The 19973-nt window shown below is 47.6% G+C and overlaps 5 protein-coding genes across 5 annotated transcripts; 2 read left to right on the forward strand and 3 right to left on the reverse strand.

The window, feature by feature from the left end:
* Positions 1–1061: 1061 nt before the first annotated feature.
* On the reverse strand, positions 1062–3007 carry N7458_009800 (fungal specific transcription factor domain-containing protein; the record flags this gene model as incomplete). Its single annotated transcript, XM_056913182.1, has 4 exons — positions 1062–1496; positions 1569–2476; positions 2532–2863; positions 2955–3007. 4 exons carry the CDS (start codon positions 3005–3007, stop codon positions 1062–1064), a joined length of 1728 nt encoding a protein of 575 aa, XP_056762031.1.
* A 734-nt stretch (positions 3008–3741) lies between these two features.
* Positions 3742–6630, reverse strand: N7458_009801 (Zn(II)2Cys6 transcription factor domain-containing protein; the record flags this gene model as incomplete). The annotated part of the gene is made up of 4 exons (XM_056913183.1): positions 3742–4406; positions 4487–5370; positions 5424–6494; positions 6533–6630. 4 exons carry the CDS (start codon positions 6628–6630, stop codon positions 3742–3744), a joined length of 2718 nt encoding a protein of 905 aa, XP_056762032.1.
* Positions 6631–7229: 599 nt separating this feature from the next.
* N7458_009802 (cytochrome P450) lies at positions 7230–9172 on the reverse strand (the record flags this gene model as incomplete). Its single annotated transcript, XM_056913184.1, has 5 exons — positions 7230–7432; positions 7493–7944; positions 7999–8479; positions 8536–8718; positions 8779–9172. 5 exons carry the CDS (start codon positions 9170–9172, stop codon positions 7230–7232), a joined length of 1713 nt encoding a protein of 570 aa, XP_056762033.1.
* Positions 9173–10227: 1055 nt separating this feature from the next.
* Positions 10228–11444, forward strand: N7458_009803 (uncharacterized protein; the record flags this gene model as incomplete). The annotated part of the gene is made up of 3 exons (XM_056913185.1): positions 10228–10417; positions 10462–10975; positions 11030–11444. The coding sequence occupies 3 exons, from the start codon at positions 10228–10230 to the stop codon at positions 11442–11444; spliced, it is 1119 nt and encodes a 372-aa protein (XP_056762034.1).
* Positions 11445–18586: 7142 nt separating this feature from the next.
* On the forward strand, positions 18587–19079 carry N7458_009804 (putative MBL2-like secreted peptide). The gene is made up of 3 exons (XM_056913186.1): positions 18587–18860; positions 18913–18989; positions 19035–19079. Exons 1-3 carry the CDS (start codon positions 18598–18600, stop codon positions 19055–19057), a joined length of 363 nt encoding a protein of 120 aa, XP_056762035.1. The 5' UTR covers positions 18587–18597; the 3' UTR covers positions 19058–19079.
* Positions 19080–19973: the final 894 nt, after the last annotated feature.

The following is a 19973-nucleotide window of genomic DNA, read 5'->3' on the forward strand; positions in this document are numbered from 1 at the left end:
AAGTCGCTGGTACATGCAAGCGCCATCGAAGAGCCTTGCAGGTGGCTTGGCCCCAAAGCTGAGGGGAGGCGAACACCCTCCTCGGCCAGACCTAGCCGAACTGTGATCCATCGCTTTTCCCACCTGTCATTTGCGCTCTTGGACACTTGCGCTCGGCTGTGAACTGCCGGCTTTTACAGGACGTGCTGTACGGCCAAATGCATTGCAGTGGAGTCGAGAGAAGGCCACACAAACGCATCAATGGGAAATAATGCCATCTTCTTCCTTGCAACCTGCAAAGCGGGAGGGCAATATCGAGATAGCCCGAGATGCGGGGCGGCTGAGAATCTGGCCTGGTTGACATTGCGATGCATTCGTCCCAAAATGGTATGTGAATTGACGGGAGACTAATAATGTTTTATTTCAACGGGGAGGTCCTGATCGTTGGCGGCTCCTCGTATTATCGTCCGGTGGTGGCTACCAAATCCCACTGCAATTCCTGGGACGGATTCTAACTATGCTAGCAGAGCAACGAGGAAGACAACCTCAACCGTGGCCGGCTGAAGTCTATACAGGAAGAGCCCATTGTACAGTCCGCATCTACAAGATTATAATAATATATATACAGTAACTCCGTCTAAAAGTGGCATGCATCGAGCGGGAACGATTCTGTGTGGCCCAGCAATCTAAATATATTATCCCCACTTTTGGCCCTACCTCGCTCTCTGCGATGATTCGTTGGGCCCGCGAGAAAAAAAGCAATTCTCTCGCGCCAACACGGGATTTCTAAGGCCAGTCAACTTATCCACTCGTGAGCAAGTGAGATGATTGAACTGCCAGACACGGAACGGAGTATTGTAACCTCTGCACTGGGTGGTGTACATATACCTAACGAGGGGCAATCCTGAAGAGATCATCATTGCTCCGGCAGACAACTTCAAATAGCAAGTCTGGATCAGAGGATGGACTAAACAGGACTGGATATAACCAATAAAAGTCCAACTAGACGAATAAATTCAAGACAATTGCTACCGCTAAACGCATTTCGTAAATAAGCGTGAACTCAGCTAACCCATAAACACCTAATCATTCATAGCATTAAGCTCCGAATCCCAATCCCACCTCGGCGACCCCCCATCCTCAGAAGCCATCGGCGACATAATAGACGCCGGCCACTGAATCAAGATATCCGGATCCACCGAATCACCACTCTTCTGCCCAAACCCAACAGAGTGAGACATCTCCACCCCCAACGTGATCCCCTCCACTGCCACTGCACCAGGCGTCGGTGGCGTCAAGTAACCCGGCCCGATGTCAGGGTTATGGAGGAGTCCGTCGACGCCGTTCTGCGCGACGTCGAAGACTGCGTTGTGTGGGTCCATCATGGCCCAGTAGTCGAGTACGGAGCGGAGGACGGCTGCTTCTGTGGGGGTGAGTTCGTCGACGAGCGGTTTCTCGCGGAGGAGGAGGTCGCTGTATCGGCCGCATTGGAGGGCGAAGGATTTTAGGGCGTTGGCCTGGATGGAGGGGTGGATGGTTAGATGGGGATATTGATGCTATGTGGATTGTATTAGGACTTCATGTCTTACTATCATTTGTGCGTTTGTCCATAACTCGGACACTTCGCCCAAGTACTCGAGTGATGTCTTCAGGTATTCGGCCGAGCCGTGGCTGACGGCTATATCGTCGCTGTGCAAATAGAGTGCGTGGATGGTGCTTGCCACGAGGATGCAGTAGCTGTATACCGAAGGGACGGGCATATACCCCGCTGCCTTGGCTTCCACAAGAACGGTGATTAAAGAACCGGCATGTACCAGACACGTTGCGCGGGTTTCTTCCAGCCAGGCGGGCGGCATATCGGAGACTGGAACGGATTGTATCTTCAAGCTGAGGAGATATGGATGGCTGAGAATGCAGTGGGAGAGGTGGTATAAAGTATGAGAGAGGACCATATGCGCAATGCGCTCGCGATCGCTGTCATGCATCTCATCTTGAGGACGAGCTTCTCCCGGCGCAGCCAGGACGGGACTGTTGTTGACGGCTAGCTCTTTTAAAAACTCCAAGTCTCGGTGAATCCTTCGGTATTCAGAATCGAGATGCCAGGGCTTCTCTTGATTATCCTCGGTGTTCATCATGCACTTGATCGTCCGCCCAAGTACGGACACTAATGCAATACTGATACCAAACATTCCCGGGCGAAGCGTCGTATCTCGGTTATTCTCATCTAATAAGCCCTTCAATGTCGTCGTTGACTCTCTCTTTCCCGAACTGCGATACGTGGGTAGATTAAGCAGACAATCCGAGTCCTTGATCGCGGGCGGTCGTTGGAAGGAGCAGCACACAAAGCGATCAAGGAGATATAATGACCAGAAGAGATTCCTCCGTTCATCGCGCTCCAAGCTGGAGAATTTCGCGCTTGGTTCGAGCATCAATTGTAAATCTTGGCTGATTCGTACTGCCATACCGATTTTCACCCATGCGCCTCGCCGCCGGCCAGCTGTCTTTGTTCAGCATGTCATCGACACAACTACCTCCGATTTGACAACACTCACCGGTGGCATCGATCACAGCCAAGAGGGCAAGGGCTTGAATCACCGTCACATCATCGGTGTCATCTAACCCGTTCTGCGACGTCACAATTAGCTCCCAGGAGCATCGGGCGTAGCCATCGATCGTGCTCTGTTTCCTTTCTCGCCATTGCGAGCGGGAGGAGTAGCGAGTGGCAGTTGCGATCAAGGCGAGGCGAAGATGGAGGGGTACGAGGTTCTTTGCTGCCTTTTGCTGGAAGAGTTCGGCATTGAAGAAGCCGTAGGGCTTATTATGGGAGTGTCGGAAGTAAATGTCGCATGCTTCCAAGAAGACTGTGTCGGGAGTTGGGGAATTACTTTTGCGGAATGTTAGATAGTGTATCACTGGGTGACGAGAAAAGAAAATGCCATATCTGAATTCTAAAGCTCGAATAAACTCGGACTTACCTTGGTGATCTCTTGCGCGTGTCCATGGGGTCGTTATGTGAGGATAGTGTCATGGAAGTCGTGTAAAAATGTTGTAGAACATTAGCGCTTTGCTGGCATTTTGAATGTTTCAATAATTTCTTTTTTCTGTAGTGTCCCTGCTGACCTCAGAAAAAGTTAGAAATCCTGACCGACCCGCTTCTCCAGGGTTTAAAGGCAAGTAAGGGAGATTATGTTACTCAATCCGTATATTCTGGTTTGTCGGAGTCCGGGGCAAGTGGGGTGGTGTCCTCGGCCCGGTGTGAACTGGCCAGGACTCTCCGCGTTTAACCGGGCAAGCCCCTGTTGGGGAATGGAAAAACATGGTTTGATTGAATGGTTCAAGCAGGGGATGCCCTTCTGGAAGGATGCCAAATCGCCCTTGGCTGAACTATAAAGAATTCAAGCTGGTCACATGGACTCGCCCAGCGATCAAAAGGGAGCAAAGAATGACGCAGTTGCTTTTCCAAGCATGCGACAAGGGGGGCGAAGGATCATGTGATGGATACATGGCGGTGGAGGATCAAGAAAGCAAAGGTTGATGTCAAATTGCATATCTAACGTTTACGGTGAGACTGAGGGTATTCCGTTCCATTGGGTACTAGTTAGCCGAGATGTATTCGTAATCCAAATGCTTGACGTATGACTATGGCTCTCTCAAGATATGTGCTAAGAATAATGTACAGGGTCCATGCCTGGAAGTAATTGGCAACCCAAAAACCAGACAGTCATCCAGTCATAATTGCGTGCAGGTACATAAAATGCAGCATCATTGTTCACCTAAAGGTAACAGGTTCATTAAAAAATCAAGAGAATTCGAATCGATTCCCAGGGGGATCGCCTTTCTGTCCGACGAGCACAGAGCAATCTTGGGATCGAACGGTCGCACGACCCAATCATCCCCGAAGGGCTCATTGGCGTGACCGTCGCCAGGCGGCTTCGGACGATCCTGTAGCAAAGTGAACTGATCCCGGAATCGACGTAGGTGCTGGTCCACGAGTTCGGCGAATCGAGACAAGAAATCCAAGTCGTCAATCCCGCACGATCGCAACGCAGCGATGCACTGATCCAATGTTCCCATCTTGACTTTCAAGTCATGGGAGCGGCCACCAAGGCTGATAGCCTTTAACAGGAGAATCGATGCTGAGACGATGCAAAGACGGGTTCTCAGGGGAGTGTAGCGTAGTCTCCCTTCTAAATGCATCGTCGTGGCAAGGTCAAGGACCTTGCAGCTGGCAGATATCGTCTCGTCAATGAATTTTCGGTCCTCTGGAAGCACGGAAGGCCTATTGATATGTTTGTCGGAACTATCGGATTTAGCAATGCCTTGTGAGAATGCTCTTTCGACGACTGCTTGAATGGAAAAGGCACTGATGCATGCTTTGAGATGGTGGAATTCAATAAAGAGCAAGTAGCCCAGTTCAAGGGGCATTCCTGTTTCGAGTAATAATATGAGCAACTCAAATCCTGGTAGATCACGCGATGCGCAATGGATACGACTGATGAGAACTTACCCGACAACTGCGAACTGAATCGGTCATGCCAATGAGCAAGAGAGGGAGTCCAGTTCAGATTAAGCAAGTTATATCCAGCCAGCACCTCCTTCATAGCAGAATGTGACGGAGAGAAAGTGACAGTTGCCGAATTTATGAGTTTCGTCAAATCCATCCATAGGGCCGTCCAAGAGTCCGACAATTGACCCCCGGGTTCGTTCTGTTGGGGTACAGACATCGAACCGAAGGACATATTTTGCGGCAGAGGGGACGAACAGCCCAGTCGACTGGCCATCTGATTGACGTAAACACAGAGTAGGTTTCTAGTGCGGTGAAACCGAGCAAGGTGCCGAGTCTCAGGGACAAAGGATACAAGAGGCTTATCGGGGAAGATGCCAGTTTCATAAGCGAGATTGACTGCAACGCCTAGCAGTCTCCCAGACATTTGGCCCACCTGCTTCACCGGCTCGAAGACATCTTCTTGCCACCGTATCGATGGAGCGTTGAGTTTTCTTCGTTTGAATTCTCGGCGAGTACGCTCTGGGAACATCACTTGGCCATCCCAGTCGGGATTATCAGTTGGGAGGTGGATTGATCGTGGGGGCCAGTCGGATATCAACATAAGGCTCTCGATAGCTCCCAAGACTCGGGAGTCTGCGTTTGAGTAACTTTCTTGTCCGAGCAGAATGCGTTGAATCAAGACCTCACAATACTTCCACAATTGGCTGTGAACATAGTGACTTCGAGACGGGCCTCCAGGACCCGGGAGAGCAAAAAATCGAGAGGATATGGCCAGGAGAGTGCAGCATAACATTGGATCCTCTTTGAGTAGTTGCTCATGGTTTTCGTGCGAGAGAAGGTCTTGAGTTGTTATGCGTGAAAGAGGCGCTAGATGCTGGGAGAACCTGAGACAGAGTTAGAGAAAAACCAGATTGACACATGACCGAGGAATTCATACAGATCAAGATAAGTCACTGCTTCCTGCGAGGTTAACCATCCGAGGCGAACAAAGTTGCAATTGTCCCACAAGTCAAGAATATCTTCCCTTGGTTGAGAAAGTGCGGATACTGTCGTCTGGCCGGATTCTGACGCATACGAGCAGAAGCCCGTCGATATGAATGCCTCGGATCCGGAAGTGGTTGCTGTTGAGTCCGTGCGTGGAGAATGTGTCGGTTGTGCTGTATCAGAGAAGCGATTTACGGCGTTGCCAATAGGAGGAATACCGCCATCATTGTTAGATACCGGGGTTTCCGAAGCAGTTGGTTGTGAGGTTGCCGGCTCCGTGCGTGAAATTTGTGTTGGCTGTGTTGTATCAGTTTGTTCACTTACGAGATTGGCGGCAGAAGCAATATTGTCATGATTTTCAGGAGCCGGAATCTGCGCAAGGGGGACAGGGCTTTGCGAAACTTCCGATTTGATATCAAAAGAGTCACTCTGGCTGGAATCACTCTCGCTAGAGTCAGCCTCGCCCGCGTCGCTCTGATAAGAGACCCTTGGGCTGGAATGGAGAGGGGTAAGTTCCGACAATTCTGACATCAAAAAGGACGCGCCCGATGGCTCAACCGGTGGAGCCTCGAAGACGCATTTGCGATGCTTTGTGCGACATTCTGTGCAAGCTAGATTGTCGGTGACCTCACACCGTACTTTGTGTTTTCGGCAGCTTGTACAGATGGCAGATTTAGGACCTGTAGTCATTGAAGGCAGAGAGGGCTTTACAGCAGCTGGCCTGGGAGTATCTGAAGGCGCTTGAGGCACACATTCTCGGCCGATACCCCGACATCTTGCGCAAGGTGGTCGACCATCGACCATCTCACATCGGTGATGTCCGCGGAAACATGTCACGCATCGTGCTCCATTCCTCACGCGCGTAACCTTCTTTTGAGGAGGGTGGTCCTTCTCGAAGATGCATTCACGATTCCCACGACGGCGTCCTGTGGATGGTGGTTGGTCGATGATTTCACACCGAGCCTTTCGTGAGTGGCAGCTCACACAGGCTTTAGTTGGACGTGGAACCGCAGTGCCCGTAGTACTACGGGGTTGATCATCTCGTGTAGATGTAGCGCCTACCGTTTCTTTGAGTGGAGATGCTTGTGAAGGTCCGGCAGTCTCTCGGGGGACACATTCTCGGCCGGTTTCACGACACCTCGTGCAAGGAGGTCGTCCATCGATCATGTTGCATCGGAGGTGTGCGAGTCTACATGCTGCGCATCGTATGAATCCGGGGTCATGGAGAAATCTTTTGGCCCGAGTCACCTCTGGAAACACACATTCACAGCCAATTCGATAACATCTAGTGCAAGGGGGTTTGTCGACAACCTCACACCGAGCTCGTTTAGATCGGCAACCGAGACAGGGCATCTGATTCCGTGTACGGACTGATCCATTTTGTCTGGCAGGATCTGAAGATTTTTGCGTCTGCGAAGGAGTGTCCGGCATAATTGAAGTTGATATTGATAAGTTTAGGTGGGGATGCGGATGCGGACCCGGACAGTTAAGAACCGGGGAAGAGATGGGGCCCGTCGGCAACGGGAGGAACAAGAGTGCGGGCCGTCAGCAAGGCGGTCAGCCTGTCAGACTGTCACCTTGTCAGCCTCAGCATTCCTCCGGGATTTCTTTGTTTACTACTTCAGGTGCCTGGCTATATTCATGAATTGCTTACCTCGGTAGGTAATTCAACTAACTAGTTAGCTAACTAACCTTCTTTAGAGATTACATAAGACGACAAAACTAATGGCTTAAAAGAAAGAAGACCGAGTTTTCACCTTCATGTTGAGACTATCTGATCTCGAGGCTCAAATACTACTGCATACCGACCAGGCTGCGCCGTGAGCTGGTCTCGCATGTCGCGCTCCACGGCCTCGCCCGTTTCACCAGGGGCAAAACGGACCCGGTAGCGGGAGAGCAAGATCGTAGCCACCAGGCGGATCTGGGTAAGAGCTAAATTCTTTCCAACACAAGCCCGGCGACCTAAAATTATACACGTTAGATCTGGCGGGTCACCAAAGGGACGCTGAATAGGCTACATACCGACACCAAAGGGCACGAAGGCGCTCTTTTCGCGGATCATTTCTGGTCGACTATACCAGCGCTCTGGGACAAAGGATAGGGGATCTTCGAATGCACTTTCCACTAAGATGGTGGTAAATGGGTTAGACTTGTGAGATCGAAAGCCGGTCTTCCAGCCAAGAAACGTACTTCGGAAAATTGTATACCTCGGTGCGGCAACTTTGATTCCACCAGGGATGTAGGTCCCATCAATTGTCATGCCCTCTGGAGGAGTCAAGCGTATGCCCATAGTAAGAGCGGCTGGAATCAGTCGCATACTCTCATTGATGAACCCATTGAGACATGGCAGGTTGGCCAGAGTATTAATGTCAGAAGACTCGACATCCTTGATTTCTTGGTATACGCGCTCAGCTTGCTCGGGATACAAAGCCATGAAGTACCACAACAGGATAAGACTCGGACCCGTCATGTCGCTAGTCAGGTATGAGTATGCATTCGCAACAGATCATGGTGTAGAAAGTACCTACCTTCCACCCACAATGACCGAAACAGTGTTTCCGCTGAGCAATTGCTTCTTACTGACCCAATTCTTCTCATTCTTGCCTTTGTAAAACTCCTTGATAAAATAAGAAGCAATATCGGACTGCGTAGCCTCAGTCCGAAGTCGTCGTTCCATACATTGATCACAAAAAGAGATCATGTCCATCCAGTCCTTGACACGCCAAAAGCGGGCCAAGAAAGAGAACGCCAATCGAATAGCCCAAACGGTGTGATTGAGAGAACCAAGAATGGCGAGTGCAGATCGCTGTTGCATAATAGCTCGGTGCCACGTCTTAGTCTTCATCATACCAAAGTTCTCATTAAACGCAAATTCGCCCATAGAATCAAAAGCAAACCATTGCATGATGTCGTTGGGTACTACTGGTTGGCCATCAGCGCTTGCACTTGCAATGATTGATTCTAGCGTTCCGATTTGTTGGAGGATGCGAGGGAGATAATCACGAATTGCTGGGCGATGAATTAGCTGCGGGTTAGAAAAGGTGCAACGAATGCAATGAACGCACATTTTGTTGACAGTGCTCGATTCCATACTTTGCGTCGCTCGGTGTGATCTTCCTCCTTGCGAGAGAATATGGGCGAAATACGAGGGTGCACAATGTCATACCAATCGGAGCGGATGTTGGCATTGCCTGCTCCGTCCATGACCTCCCATGCCTTGGGGTGGAAGATAGTAATTTCAGCGGGACCTAAATCCAGTTTTAGTTTATCTAAGCCCTTTATTTCTAGAGGTACAAGTAGGAACTAACCCGTTCTAACAAAATTGCCATATTTCTTGTGAAGCCCATCCAGCAACAAGTGATTACGGGAATCTCGACATTGGTAGACGCTCCACAGTTTACTGACGGCGGCAACACGAGGACCGGGAAAGTGACGGATGCGGTGGAAGAACAGACGGTAGATTGTGATGGTCGTAAACATGCCAAACAAATATAATGTAAAGAGCTGTAGCCACCACACAGCTATGGAGCTTGCCGCTTCGGGGAGGTTATGGATATGCAAGGAGATACCTGTAGCTATAGCGGATACATGGCAGACGACAACCCCGGGTGCACGAAGGTGCCATTCTCCTCGAATGAATATACCCAGGTGAGCAATTATGCCCAATACTGTTGCTGCAAGATTTTTTTGCCAAGTCATCATGCGATAGGACCTGCAGTGAATCTTCAATGGAGTAGAACGTGGCGATTGAAGAGAATGGGATTATTGTAAGTTAGTTTCTCAAAAAGATTATCTAGCAAAAGCCTGGATTACTTTCTATCTTTCAGTATGTTTCAAGTTTCAAGAAATGTTTTAGACATTTTGTGTGGCTAATTTTACAACAATGCCACTGTGCTTCAACGTAACCAGGAACTTGGCGCTGTTGGCTGATGTTCTTTTTGGGGGCTGGAATGGTCTGTATGATACTAAATATTACCCCGAGAAATAAGTACCCTCTGTTCAGTCGTCACCAGAACCGCGTGGAACCTGAAAGGGCACAGGCCAGCATCTCAGGATCAATAGTGTTATGAATAGCTCGAGCTGAACGATCCTACCGTACGGTATGGCTCCACATGGCCCCCACGAGGTCCAGAAATCTCGAATAGAACGAAGACAGAGACACTGTATCTAACCCAAGGCAGGCATGGCATGCATAGTCTATTCGCTGGGTTCTATTTTCAGTTGGTATGTTGAAGTTGCAAGGAACGTCTCCGCACTGCCCATTTTGCGATATTCGCCCACATGAACCGCAGAACTAAACTCGAATGAGCTAATGCATCTACGATTGAAGAGCCGGAGGGGCTGCTTAGGCGGGGCCCAGTAATCTGCATGCAGATCTACAGATTTCCTTAAGGCGGCCACGCGAACCATGGAGATCTGCCTTAAGCCGAGTTATTCACTAGACTTGGCTAGGGCCATTCGCTTTCGCCTCACCAGTGGGGCTGTAGCTTTTTTACACTTTCCTAATTAATTTTGGATGGACGATTAGACTCGTCTCGAGGAAAATCAGTCTTATTACCAGCTGAAGAGTTACTCAAATCTACTTCAGACCTATTTCCGTTGGAGGCCTAAATCATGTACCACGCGGGCTGGCTTAGCCCCCCAGGCCAAAAGTCTTGCGGTCTGACATTTTATCTTTGGTTGGGAACGTGTCTTGCTTGAGTGGAATCTGACTTTCCAGAATCCGCATCATCGCATCTCATCGGTCGCTGCTCACCATGGCTGGCCTCGCGTCAAAGCAGATCACAGTGATTGTATCTTTTGTGGTGTTGAATCTGTTTGCAATGGTTGCTACTGGCCTTCGCTTCTATTCTATGAAACTTATCCATCGTAAAGTCAAAATCCACGATTTTCTTTGCATCATCTCGTTGGTAATGCTTATTGCGTACAGCATCGTTCTGCTTATCGGTAAGAGGTGCTGCTTACAATTGCCCCAGTGTCAAGACTGACAGGACCAACCGGCACGATCACGGGTGGTATTGGGCTTCATGCTCTCCATGTTCCACAATCAAAAAGGGAGATTGGATTAAAGGTACCATCCCCAGCCTTCCAGGAACAATCAACCGAAGAGTTACTAACGTGGCCTGTGCAGGCATTTTTCTCATCACAATTCTTCTGGGCCATCTCGATTGCCAGTTTCAGACTTGCTATCTTAGCTCTCTATGTCCAAGCCTTCCCCACCAAAGTCTTCCAATATTTTGCCTACGGTGCCATGAGCATTGTATGTCTCTTCTTCGTCGGCAGTATCACGACAACCTTGGCAATTTGTCACCCAATCGCGTCCAATTGGGATGAAAATGTCAAGGGAAAATGCGGTGACGAAGGAACAGCCGAGTTAGCCGCAGCTGCATTCAATATGGCCCTCGATATCGGCATCGTGATCTTGCCAGTGCCAGTTATCTGGGGTTTGCATATGAGCAAACAGAAGAAGGCTGCCGTGATAGCCACCTTTGCGTTGAGCTTGGGGTAAGTCATATCCTTCTGGCTTTGCGTATGGCTACATGCTCTGACGTGATACAGTATCTCTGCAATTAATCTAGCGCGCATCATTCAAGTCTTACGTTGTAGCCTACTCGACTTTACATACTGCACTGCGGATAGTGCGATACTGACAGTGGCTGAGATGGCAGTCGGGATCATCGTCGCTTGCGTCCCAATGCTTGGCCCGGTGATCTTCCCCGAGCGTCGCCGTCGATTCGACCAGCGTTATGTCTACCAGCAAAATGAGACCTGGTATGGCTCATCTCACAAGCACATTCGGCAGCATAGCGATGGCCAGGGTAGTACCGAGATGACTTTGGGGCCTACCTGGGAGAACCGGCGGAACATACATTATAACAAAGCCCTGCCCCCAACGCCAGTCAAAGTCAGACAAGGTGAGATCGCTTTGTGGCGTGAGTTTGAGGTGCAGTCAGACACAGACAACCGAGCGTAAGCACAGATCGAGCAGATGGGCGTGGAAAACAAGAATACAATTTTTCTTTTTACGGTTCTGTATTAGCGAGTATTTGACAGTTATTAAAGTATACATATCACTTAATTTCATATATTGAATTCATTTTCAATATTGCTGAAGTTTAGAACAGATTGAATTCCTGCGCGGGGTCAAACGATGGAGACGTGGGCCATTAGATGACCATGATAAGCGCCACAATATCCCTATTTAATAGTAAAAAGATTCTATCTTTATCCATTAGATGATGCCCTCTCTCTTGAACTTGAAACTACAGGATCCACATGATTTCAAGAAAAGGCGTTGAACAGCAACTCTTCACCACATTTTGCACTCTCTATCTCACCGAATCGACAGAAGATGGACCAAAAATAGTGATATCTCAAAGAGGGCATAGGCCTCGAAAATCGGGGACAAAGCCTGAGTGATGGCTTCATTGGGACGAATGTGGCGCAGACGTTACGCATTCCTTTTTTGTCCTTTCCTCTGGTTATTTGCTCTGCTCTGCTTGGCCAGGTTAAGAAATGATTAATTTTCCTTTCACGGCTAGATCTCATTCATTCTCCTGTTCGGATAATCTTTGTTGCCAGTTTCTAAGCGCACTGCTCAGAGAATGGCGTTCGTCATAGTTTGGGTCGGTCTCGAGACAAATATCTCTCTGATTTTATTTCGTTCGCACATGTACCCCACAAATGCTCTGGAAAAGTAGGTTCCCTGGGATATGTTGAGCATTCAAAGGGTGCGTCTATAGGATTCTAGGATTCATAGCATGATGTACACACCTGAACACCGACTCGGATCATCCATCTCCTAACATATTCTTGCAAGATGCATAATTCCATACGTCCAGGAAAGTATTGCATATCGGCCTCAAATCGTGAGGCATACGCTGGAGACGATAAGTCCAAGAGTTCTTCAAAGCACTCTATGTGCCTGTCGCAATATTTCAGCCTCAGAGAAGAAAATGATAAAGTATTGAATCAGAATATTTATCGGAGGGGAAATCGCTCCATTGTTTCCCATCATCCACTTTAATTCGATTATCACCAGGACATATACTCTTTTCGCAGTGATGAAGCTGGCTAAACTACACTAACCTATAAGTGGCTAAGCTGTAATTAATCCATTCCTAAAGATAGATCTATTTTATTTCTAGAACAACTGCATTACGTATAATACTGTATATTATACAAAACTCTGATACATTTCTCCTTCAGTATCCCTGTGTCCATCCCTATGCATGCCCTTGAGCCCATTACACTAGATTCCGAAATCAGTTATACCTCCACACTCTAAGGATTTCATTTCTGGAAAACAAATCCGAAATCTGCGAGTCTTGATAGGATATGATCGTCGAACCCTGGTCCCTAGACCGTTTCCAAAGAAAAGTGTCTGTATTGTATAATACAGATGTGAGACCTCAGCGAATGTATGTATTTTACACGAAGCTGCTATAGCTAGTCCTTCACCACAGCTCGAATGGCCGAAGAAGCTAAATGCAGAAAGCTGAATAATTAATACTCGCAAGAAACTCGCGGCAATTTAAATCACAGAAACAACTTTCAATTTTTGAAAACCGAGCGTTCACACTTCGCGATCGCGAGGCCCGTCATTAGAATCAATTCCCGAATATTAGCAGTCTCAATCTCAGTCTCAATCTCAGTGGCCTCCTTTAACCCATCGACGAAGATAATACCTTCTTGGTTCATAATAGCAATAACGTTATCAGGGTCCCAGTGCCGTTTCTGGTGACGGTTCACATTGAGCCGGCAGAGGCGCGTGTCCTGATCCATGGTAAATGGTAGGTCCGCCGGACCCTTTCCATATTTCGACTCTAAGTCGCTATAACGCTCCCATAGAAGCGTGTTGCGGTATCCCTTAAGGAATTCCCGGTCGTGTACCTGCTCATCCACGCGCTGGAACTGGTAATATAATTTGCCGATCTCGTCGAATCGCCATCGTTCCCTGTTCGCCAAGGTTATCCATCCTCGAGATAGGGAGGAACCCTTGCCGCACAGAAATCCGGGATAGTTGACGTTAATACCGCCGACAACGTTCGCGATTTCGAAAGGAATAGACGCGGTGTCTCCGGTCCTGAGGGATGCTATATCGTCCTCATAACTAGTGACAATAATGTCGTTGCAGCTTAGCTTATAAGATGTTGACTCTGGCTGCGGTAGCGAGATCCCGAAGTAAGCGGGGCTCCAGATATTATATATCGGGAATATAGAGCCCCCTTTCCAGGAGGAAGCTCGGTTTATTTGGAAGCGCAAATTAGGCTCCGATGAGAATAGGAACCAACTGCCTGTGTTGATCGCCCAGGGCTCAGCGGGAGTAATTCGGAAAATATCTGTGTAGTTGGCTTTTGACGGCTCTAAACATGCTTCATGATCGGCACTAGAGGCGTAGAAGATTAGATTCCATGCCAAGGGTTTGGTGAGGGTTAGGGAAAGCCTTACTCAAAGGTCAGCTCGTCACCTAGAGGACGGTTCATTATAACCACCAGGCGTAGTACGACTACTGCGACGCATAGGGGAAGAATGAAGGGGAGGACAAAACAGGAGTGGCGGGAAGGGAGCGTGTAGGCAGCCGATCGGCGTATGCGGAGCCTGGGCGAAGGTTTTGAGGTTGATGGGTTTTGAGGTTGATGAGTTGTAGGGTTGAAAAGTGCGTTATTGAGGTAACAAGCACAGCCGCTGCCACGCAAGCGGTTGACTTTGACAGGGGCTGTGGAGCAAGAGGGAAAAAAGAGGGGGAGCCAGATCGCCAGATCGCGGCTGAAACCAAATACTGTACATACATACGTTAAAAGTTGTGATACGGCTTAGCAGGAGTTGTTCCTAAAATAACCTAATACGGATTAGGGTGGTTTCGGTTACGGGTACAGCCACCCGATAAGAACCTTGATAACGCAATTACTCCAGCCGAAGCAATCTATTTTTCCATTCCCCTCAATGCCATTCTCTATCATTCTAACGACTCCGTAGGATTCTCCGTCTATACAAAGCATTCATAAGACACAGCAAAAGTGTATAATGCTCGAGTCATTGGGAATAACACCTAAAGATATTTAAAAGTCTGAAAACTACAGTTATTAAACCCCAGTGGTTTAAAAACCAAGACGTCCGTTTTTGACAACATCACGCGGGCCTCCGTGTGGACGGGGGCCCTGAATAGTATTAAAACTCCAGTTATAAGACCCTATTGGTTGAAAACCCACGGCATCCATTTCTGGCTACATCACGCAAGGTCTACTGCCGAGTCGAGCCTACACAATGTTACTGAACTCTCTTAGCAGTGTCCAGAGTAGCACTAAACCCAGATTGGAAGCACATTATATAATCAACTTGTCTCGAATGGACTTGCTAAACTGGCTACGGTGTGAGGATCGAAATGGAGTTAGTGTTGTCAGAGGGAGCCCACATCAGTTCTAAGGGTCTACTATAATCTGGGCTTTGACTAACACAGACAATGCTTTTCAGGCCAGCATTGTTCATTTACATGCGAGGGCCGGCGGAAATAATCTGCCGCTGGTATCTTGTCGGTTTCTAGGGCTTAGTCTTGTAAGCTCCAAGCCTATAACCACCGATCAAAGCTATTCCTTACCGATGTCTTTTTATAGTCCTTCGACAGTGGCTCGCTGGCCTTAGCAGCAGCCACTGTCAAGGACCACTTCGCCGCTACGATTGCTATGGGACAACAGCGTAGTCTAATCCGAATTCTAAAATTGGCTCTCATAACGCCCCGTTCCCCCGGGAGTGTGTTCTAGTATACTTCATAATTGATTTTAGACCCCGTGCTTGCCGACCTAATCAATATGGTGATAGACTTAAGGTTACTTTGACTATAGAGTACTACTTGAGTAACAACATAAGATGGATGGAGAGGTGGTGGGTGACTCGCGAGATGGCAATAGGCCAAGTAATTAGACTGCTAAACCCAGGACACCCTTTGCATGAAAGATATGGGGAGCATGAAGGATATTAGCGATTGGATGTGCTGGATCCTCGGGCAGAGATTGAGGCTCCCAGGCACGATCTTGCTTGCTCGCAGGAGCTATTACCAGGGCTCCTGGAAGGCTTTCCCTTAATTCGACATCAACAAATAATTTGTTAGCGACTCCGAGGTCTATACTACGTATAGCTTTTTGTCAGGACAACCCCACGGCAGTTGCAGATAAAATCGTCAAAGAAAATGAAAAAAATAGGGAAATCTCTATTTCCGTTTTACGTTGAAATCCAGGCGGAGGCTGGTAGGTCCCGAGCGGTGGCTAGATGGTTCTGGGCTGTGGCATATTTCTAGTAATATATAACTAAGCAACGGAATATAGTATAGAAATATCATAGGTTATACTGCTCGTTATAAAAGGGTACGTATTAAGTATTCTAAATATAAGCCCGTTCTTAGGGAAATTCTATAAACATTTAAGTATTCTATAATAACAATTAGGTCAATCTTTTAAGGCCCTAGTATATATACAGCTATGGAACCACTATAGTAAGATTATATTCATAACCCTAGACTAAGTTCCGAGGATTTCGAAATGTTTTATTGCAACTCAGTACTCCTCGTAATATCGTTTATCGCTGCCACCGCATTATCCTGTCCACATATAAATGGACCACCCAAAACTTCAAAGTGTGATGTTGGACAACAAGTCTGCTATAACGCACTTGAAAGCAGCGACTCACCCGAAGTGGTGAAGCTTTTAAGCTCACTCGGTCTTACGGCGGCACAGAAACTCCTCACTGGTATACAGTGTACGTTACTTATCGCATTCAATTCATAAATTTTGTCTACCTCGGAGCTAATAGTGATGGGTTTTTATTGTAGGCACGCCAATCATTAACTCTGGTCTCGGGTCAAAATGCGAAAAACAACCTGCCTGCTGTCATCAGAGTCACTTTGTACGTCGTTTACATAACGTTGATCATCTGCGCATATAACTATTTAGAGGACTGACTCAAAGCCTAGGGAGGAATCATTAATCTTGGATGTGTTGCAGATCCAATTTACTAATAGGAAGAATATTGAGGACATGGTTAATAACTCTTCTTTGACCGCTTTGTTCCTTGGGCGATGCTAAACAGGGAAGAAGATTCAGTTATCCTGTTTGTTTCACGGCAATGATTAGCTGTCCCAAATTCGCCATTCTAAAATGGAAATATGAAAAAAACTGATAAGTCTGTATGCTGTAAATCAACGTTGTGCTCTCTGGCCTATTGCCGGGCAGCACTTTTTTAAGCATTTATTGTACTGCACGCAAGAGCGCGGCTGATGTTGGATTTCGTTGCTTGTATAAAAAACTCGCCTTAAAGAAAAATCGGCATCTCAACAAGATATAAGTAGGGCTTCTCGAGTAGATGATCAAAAACGGCTTCCGACGTAGCTAGCGACATAGAAGGCAATAATGATCGCCACTATAATACGCTAATATCGTGTGCGAAATATAACGGAAGTATATCACTAAGTCATATATAAAGGGAAAGCTATGGCCGATAGGTTTGTATGGTACGATGTTGTGAGACTGGGCTTGATGGTCAGCATTATTAACTTTAACGTAATTCCCAGCCTAGCGAGCTACTCGGTTGAGCGGTGTTACGAACCTCGAGGGTCGCGGGGGTCGCAACTAGTTGAGGAACAACCGAGAGCCAATCAAAGCCCGGGTACTACGCATTAGCGCCATCAGACAGTGCATGACTATATCTATCCGGAGAATAAGCCCCTAGCTTAGCTGCCGTTGAGTGGATTGTGGTCCACTTGTTATTGTCTCTGAAATTCCTGCGCCGTATTCGGGCAGCGCTTGCGACTACGCACATGATGCACATCAAGAGCATGGCGCTGGAACGCCATTCGGTGTAGCAAGGCTACTATTGCTATCCAAGCTGCTGGCCAACCTGCTAGCCAGCCTACGGTCTACAAAGTTTACATGGACAATTACTTCTCTACGGTTAGCCTATTCAAAGCACTACGAGAAATACGCTGTGGCGCATGTGGCACTACACGTAAGCAAGGCGGGATACCCTCTCAGCTTATCGAGCTAAAAGACCATATTAAATCTATTCCTTGGGGACAATTATATGCGTCTGAAGCTAAGGGGGTTCTCTGTCTCGCATGGCAGGATAATAACATAGTATTACTACTATCTACTATCCTTTCGCCATATCTGGATGTGCCTACCGAGAAAAAGCGGCCAGCGGCAACCTCAACCAATGCAGCTATTGCGCGTGCCCCGTTTGGTACTGATATCAAGAAGGAATTAGAGATTCCTATCGCTATTAACGACTATAACCATTATATGGGTAGTGTTGATATAGCGAATCGGTATCGGGCTACTTATGATGTTCATCGGAAGACTAATCGCATGTGGTTCCCACTGCTTGACTTCTTTCTGGATGCAGCTATTGTTAATGCTTATCGCATTCAATATATCTACAAGCAGTAGGAGCAGGCTAAACTTCCTAGCCAATTAGCTTTTCGCGAGAAGCTACACCAAGAACTCTTTCTATTTGCAGCAGCAGCTCAGTCACCACGACCTAACCAGCAAATAGAGCCTAGAAATCACCAGCGAATTAGCCTAGATAGGCGAATGGCTTGTGTGTGGTGTCAGTACAAAAGAGAGAAAGGCAAAAAGGGTCAACAAGCTTCACGAGGGAAGTCTGGTTGCGGAGAGTGTGGGATAGCGATATGTATCAAAGGGCAACGTTGGGATAAATTCCATAATTCTGACTAATTACAATAATTCTGGTTACTGCCATATTACAGGGCCTAGCCAATAAGAACGCGTTGTTATAATACGCTAGTAAATTGCGCTAAAAATCCTTCCCGGGACGGACGAGGGGATAGACTTGACTAAATAAAGGCCCATCAAGGAATCAGCAAACAAGTCTTGTGCAGCTGCCATTGGGAAACTCCTTGTTATTGATGTTAAACCTCGGATGTTAAAGATACTAAAAATGGCTGGATACGAGAATGCAACCTTGGACAAATCGCGCTATTTGTCTATGAATAGCAGCATTGGGCGAGAACACGAGGAAGCGGGCTGAGCAATACGAGGATATGAAAATTCCAATGTATAAGTACACCATTGTTCTGCAAGGGTCTCTCACGATAGAGCAGTTAACAACGAAACAAGATGAAGTTCCTCGGTCTCGCAGTTGCCTTCCTCCCCGTCCTGGCCGCCGCTGCCCCCGTCGCGGACCCCGAAGCCGAAGCAGATGGAGAGCTGGACCTTGAAAAGCGCGCATCAGCGCAGACTTGCAGAATCGTCAATGTCGACCACACTGTCAACTGCCGGTACGATGCGAAGTTAGACGCAGGCGCGATCTTTGGGTTTCCCAAGGGAGATAGTCTCGTCTTTGCGTGCTGGAAGCATGGCGATTGCTTCAATGGGGTTTGGTAGGTTTGATACTGGGTTATGACGAGCTGGATGCGATGCTAATGGGAGTAGCTCCTGGGATCAAGTTACATATCTGGGGACGACGTGCTACGTCAATGGGTACTTTACGGATAGTAATTGCTCGAGCAGTATGTCACCTCTTGCTGGTATTTGGGCATGACTGATGATGTTAGAAAAACTCCCCAAATGCAACTAGGCTGCGGCGGTCCTCGATGTCGCTGTGATATGCTGCTAGAGACATGATATAGCTTTTGAAGATGGATTAGAAGTCATCATGATCGTTGTATTGCTATGCACGTCTTTTTGTGGTCTATGTTCTTATACTGTAATATGTATTTAACTTTTCAAAGCTTCTATCTTTAGGCCGGCATGTTGAAAATGACCTCTTCCGCTGTCTTCTTTCGCACCAACAACTTTAATACACCATTCCAGGAAGGAATCAAATCCTTAGCTAGGATCATCTTCAAAGTAGCCCTAGTTACGTTTAATAAGGCCCTTGAGCTTAGCGAAGAACTCCGCGAGTATTATAGTAGATATACCAATTTTATACTAGCATTAGCTCAGATCTACGTAATCTTCTTAGAATGATAGAACGATATATTATCCATCACAATAATAGACTTAGGTTCCGACTATCGTCCGTAATACTAAAGAAGCTCAGCAATAAAGTCCTCGAATATCGCCGTATCGGTCAAGCCACGGAAGATACGCGGAAGGACTATACCATCTTGAGTATACGCTAGCAGTATCTGGTATTACTGGTCGCGATAGAACCAGGATACTTCTATCTCGTCTAGATAGAGGGCTGGTTTTTCGACTAGATGATTATATTGTCTGATGCGAGTGAGACTATCTTTACTTAGAATCCTGCAGAATGCAATATGCAGCCAGAGCGTCAATGTAACCCAAACGAGGCATCAATTACCGAGCTGGGAATTTGCACTGTAGTGCCATCAGCAGGTCAGGCGACCCAATAGTGCCGAGGCCCTGGTGAAATCAAGCCTTAAAGTAGGGCCTCCAATTAAGCCCACCAAGTAAGCCCCACCCCTTCAACAGACCTAGTAAAGGAGCGGGAAGCAGGGGCTTGAAAACCCCCTTTCCAGCCAATCACG

This window comes from Penicillium daleae (genome assembly GCF_028827525.1).
Source record: "Penicillium daleae strain IBT 16125 chromosome Unknown utg000008l_segment0_segment0, whole genome shotgun sequence".
In the NCBI taxonomy this organism is placed as follows: Eukaryota; Fungi; Ascomycota; class Eurotiomycetes; order Eurotiales; family Aspergillaceae; genus Penicillium; species Penicillium daleae.

What these genes read in the sequence shown, in the direction of transcription:
- N7458_009804 (XM_056913186.1), top strand. Translation starts at nt 18,598, where the DNA reads ATGAAGTTCCTCGGTCTCGCAGTTGCCTTCCTCCCCGTCCTGGCCGCC. An exon ending in GATTGCTTCAATGGGGTTTG is followed by an intron (nt 18,861 to 18,912) that starts GTAGGTTTGATA and finishes TAATGGGAGTAG; the next exon opens with CTCCTGGGATCAAGTTACAT. An exon ending in GGATAGTAATTGCTCGAGCA is followed by an intron (nt 18,990 to 19,034) that starts GTATGTCACCTC and finishes TGATGATGTTAG; the next exon opens with AAAAACTCCCCAAATGCAAC.